The sequence below is a fragment of the Penaeus monodon genome, chromosome 30 (genome assembly GCF_015228065.2).
Source record: "Penaeus monodon isolate SGIC_2016 chromosome 30, NSTDA_Pmon_1, whole genome shotgun sequence".
Lineage (NCBI taxonomy): Eukaryota > Metazoa > Arthropoda > Malacostraca > Decapoda > Penaeidae > Penaeus > Penaeus monodon.
The window spans coordinates 17,688,916-17,693,187 of NC_051415.1; the positions used below are offsets into that span (position 1 = coordinate 17,688,916).

The 4,272-nt window shown below is 35.0% G+C and overlaps 1 protein-coding gene across 1 annotated transcript in view; it reads left to right on the plus strand.

Annotated features, from left to right (window-relative positions):
* Positions 1–4,266, plus strand: part of LOC119592592 (F-box only protein 42-like) — a 6,832-nt gene extending 2,566 nt beyond the window's left edge. The window contains exon 2 of the mRNA XM_037941476.1: positions 974–4,266. Coding sequence (XP_037797404.1) covers positions 974–2,551 — 1,578 coding nt within the window. The 3' untranslated portion in view covers positions 2,552–4,266. The remainder of the gene's footprint in view (positions 1–973) is intronic.
* Positions 4,267–4,272: the final 6 nt, after the last annotated feature.

Genomic DNA, 4,272 nt, shown 5'->3' on the forward strand with positions numbered 1-4,272 from the left:
AGTCAGGAAGAGAGGGCTTTTGTATCGGGAAACCACCTGGTGGCATTGGGTTAATTTCTGAGACAGAAAAAAGGTAATATAGCAAGCATTTGCTTATATGTACTTATTGAAATATGAGCTATTGCTTTAATGTTATACATAAGTGACATCTTGATTATTTTAGAGTGAATTTTTATTTAATTCATTTATTCATTGTCCCATTGTCATGTACATTAGATTATTTTTATTTCTATAGATATATGTTAAACATTGCTAGTATTGATCTAAAGACAAAATAATGCATGCAATCCCTATTAGTAGATAAAACCCCAACATATTCATCATTTATGAGTCTAGAAGTGTAAAGACAGTAAAGATAGAGAATAGACATCAGTAATTCATATTTGCCAAGTATGATTTGCAGTGATGTAGTTTTTCTTTTTCACAGAAGACATTCTTTCTTAATTTGTCTTATTTTGATTTTTTGAACAGAGATCGTTAAAATGATCATATGATAAGTTGTAGGTATGATTTCATGTATGGGAATTAAAAGGATGTATAAAGAAGTGTTTGGGTATGATTTGTTTTTTGGCTTTCAATGTATGTTCATCTTACTGATAGCTTCAATATTATTACTTCTAGCATATGATTTTTTTTTATTTTTTGGTGTGTATGTGTAGTCCAAAAGACTCACTTGGTAAAGTCAGTCCTTTTGGAACAAGAGTTTTAGTTTTCTTTTATCAATCTGGAAGAATAATAGAATGATAAGAATATATAACTGTCTTTCTATGGAGACCTTGTAACATGTATTAACCTAAGTATTAAACACTACTATTCAAAGACATGAAATTCTTATACAAGTTTTCATTTTATTTTGCCTGTATTGCTTGGGTCATCAAAATATTTTGGTGCTGCATTTCAACATTATAAGACTAGTTACTTATGAGAAAATTAAAACCACTGAATGTTGATAATGAATCATATCCTTTTTCAGGTGTGTCAGCGATGGTATACATGTTGTCAAGGCGTTGTTGAAAAAAGGAAGTCTCGTTTCTTCTCTGCTCTTCGAGCTGGCTGTGTGGAATGGTTTAGCCCAGTGTACCCAAGTCACATCATTCCCATCAGCAGGAGATACTCGCACTCAGCATGTGTGCATGAATCCTCCATGTATGTTTTTGGTGGATGTACATCAACGAATACTACCTTCAATGACTTATGGCGGTTTGACTTGGGGTTACATGAATGGACTCGTCTGTTGACAACTGGCACATATCCTTCTCCAAAGGCCTATGCTTCTATGGTAACATGGAACAATTGTCTAGTGTTATTTGGTGGTTGGACACACCCATCCCTCTACCCACTACACCAGCAGTGGGTCTTGTTTAGTGAACTTCATGTTTATGATATTTTGGGTAATCGTTGGACCCAGCTGTACTATCCTGGATCACCACCACCAACAGCTGGTCACTCTGCATCTGTACATGGAAGTGTGATGGTTGTGTTTGGGGGCTTGCAGAAACAAGAGGGAACATCTGCAAGTACTAATGATGTATTTTGCTTGGACCTTGTAAGACAATGTTGGTTTAAACCAGTTGTATCTGATCCCATGCCAAAGCCTAGATACGGTCATTCGCAAATTAAGTTAAATGAAAAGCACATTCTCATATTAGCAGGATGTGGAGGTTCTAATAAATTGTATAATGATATTTGGCTTCTAACATTACCAGACAATATATATGATCCAAGTGCTAAGTGGCAGTGGGAACAAATTTCATTAGAGGAGTCAGAGTTTATGCCTTCACAGATGTGGTACAATCCTGCTTGTAAAGTTGGGAATAGCATAGTTGTATTATCAACCTGTGGTTCAAACAGCAACTCTGCAGGTGGCAATATGTCACAACTTCTAGTACCAGGTTCAGTAAGGAGACAACCTGCCAATGTTTGGGTTCCTCCAGCACAGCAGCCAGAAGTCCAGCCACATGAGCATCCTCCTCCAGATCGTCATCAGTTGGAGCCAAATGTGAATGGTCAGCGTGGTTTTCTTAGGCCTGGTTTAAGGGCTGTAGACCAGGCGGAATCAAGCAGTGATGAGAGTGATGATATTAATCCACAAGGGGCTCCAGGTGGGCCAGGAGTACCAGGAAGAGGAAGGCCACGACCATCAATCAGACCCAATGCATCCAGTGACAGAGAACGCCGTCTTCAAGTCTTGTCAAGGATGAAGGAAAGACTTCGTGAATTGTCGAGGCACCAGCAAGGGGAACAAAGTGCAGCAGCACCTGTGAAACCAGCTCCTGCTAGAAGTACAGTAATTCCTCATATGTTGGACATAGGTCATGTTATAACTACCAAGAGAGCAAAATGGTGGCCAGTCAATCAAGGTGGAATCCTCTCAACAAGCTCAGGCACACCACCTCAGCCATCTCTCCTGTATTCTCTAGTTCTTGGTCGAGGTCACCTTGTTATGTTTGGTGGCATTCCACATGACCCCACTGGAGGACAGGGACAGGAGACAGTTTCCAACTCTGTAATATTTGTGTCTGCTCCTTCCAGTTCTTTTATTACTGCATAATTAGCTTCGTCTAAATGCTAAGTTCAATTTCTTTGCTCTCTCAGATGTTTGAAGCAGTTTGCTGCTTTATGATGGATTTCAAATATATCTAAAAAAGAGAGAGATAAACTTCTGTTGATACTCTTGAGACCCTATATCTTTACCATATTGACTGGCCTATAAGATACATTTTTTTTTGAAAAAGGAAATACATACCTTCACCTACAATGCCTGTTTAGTGGATTAAAGACCAAGTAACAAAATTGTATCATTACACTAATTTCAGGTTACATCAAAATCATTTTCCATAAATTTATAGTGAAATGAAGTCTTGTTTTCTGTAAAATCCTGTTGAACAACAGATGTGTCTTGCAGCCTGGCAAATTTGGTATGCATAATTCAAATTCATATATTTTATAAACAGATTAGAAAAAAACATTCCTGTATGTTATTAAAAAGATAAATAGTATTTTAATGCATTATTTGATTTAAAGTAATTAGCACAAGTATTTGCTACTTTAAGTACTAAATACCCCAGTGTAGATTACAGCAATATGCATCTTCATATCATGTTTTTTTTATTTACAAAAAAATGTGGATCATAATTTAATAATTGAGCCAAAGTTTACTTTTCTTTCATTTTTACTACCACAATATCCCATATTTTCCTTTGTTTACCATGAAATACCATGATATGCATTCTGAGATTTAAATTTGAATTCTCTTTTCTGTTAGATGTAGCATGGACGCTACTAACTTTTTCTTTTCTTGTTTTAACTCTAAAGGAAAACTGTTCTCATTTAAATAAGAAAAAAGGTATTTCCATTAATTATTCAGTTAATATAAAGGTGTAAGTGAAATTGACTTGTCCAGTTACAATCTCTGTTGCTCTTATATGAAATAAAGAATATTGGACAGGAGTTGTTGGAATGTTACTGGAGTAGCACGTTGGTTTTAAGTTATGCTTCATGTCTGATATATCATGATTCCTGGTAAGGAACTGAAGAAAAGGCCTTTTCTCCTTAAGAGTAGCAACTTTTAACATTACAGACAAGAGAAATACTTCTGTTCTTCTGATCGCATGCACATTTCAAATGATGGTCACATATTCAGCATCAGATAAGACTACTAATTTTTGTTCTTTTGTGCGCAGACATACATTTCAGATGGTCACATATTTCAGCATTAGCTTTGGTTTGTTACATATATGCAATATACATTCAGAGCAGCTTTGCCCCATTCTGTGATTAATTTCTGGAATGTTTTTGATCATGTTTTTAGAATTTCACAGTAATTTATTGAACAGATGATATCAGGGAAAAGATTGCACATAGAAATTGTGTTTTGGTTGTATAATTGCATGGATATTAATATGCTATCAGTTTTAGATTGTTTTGAGAGCTTGATAGACAGAGACAAAATATTTTGATGATTGAGCCCTTTGTAATCTTTATTCTAAACTGGTATTGATGAAATGTTTAGTTTAATCATAATACTTTATTTTCTTACATCACTTTTTTCAGTGATCTCTTGTAAAACCATTTTTATGTATATGCTTTTCATCATTGCAGGTTCCCCCTCTCAAGGATTGAATATTATTTGTTCAAAATTAATTTAAACAGTATGATTAAATTAAATGTTTTGTATATTTTTTATTATCTTTAGGAGAGTAGAAAAAAATATAAATTTAATAAATTTGTGAAAGTGCCAAAAGCATTGGTTATTTACTGCTTAATCTTTGA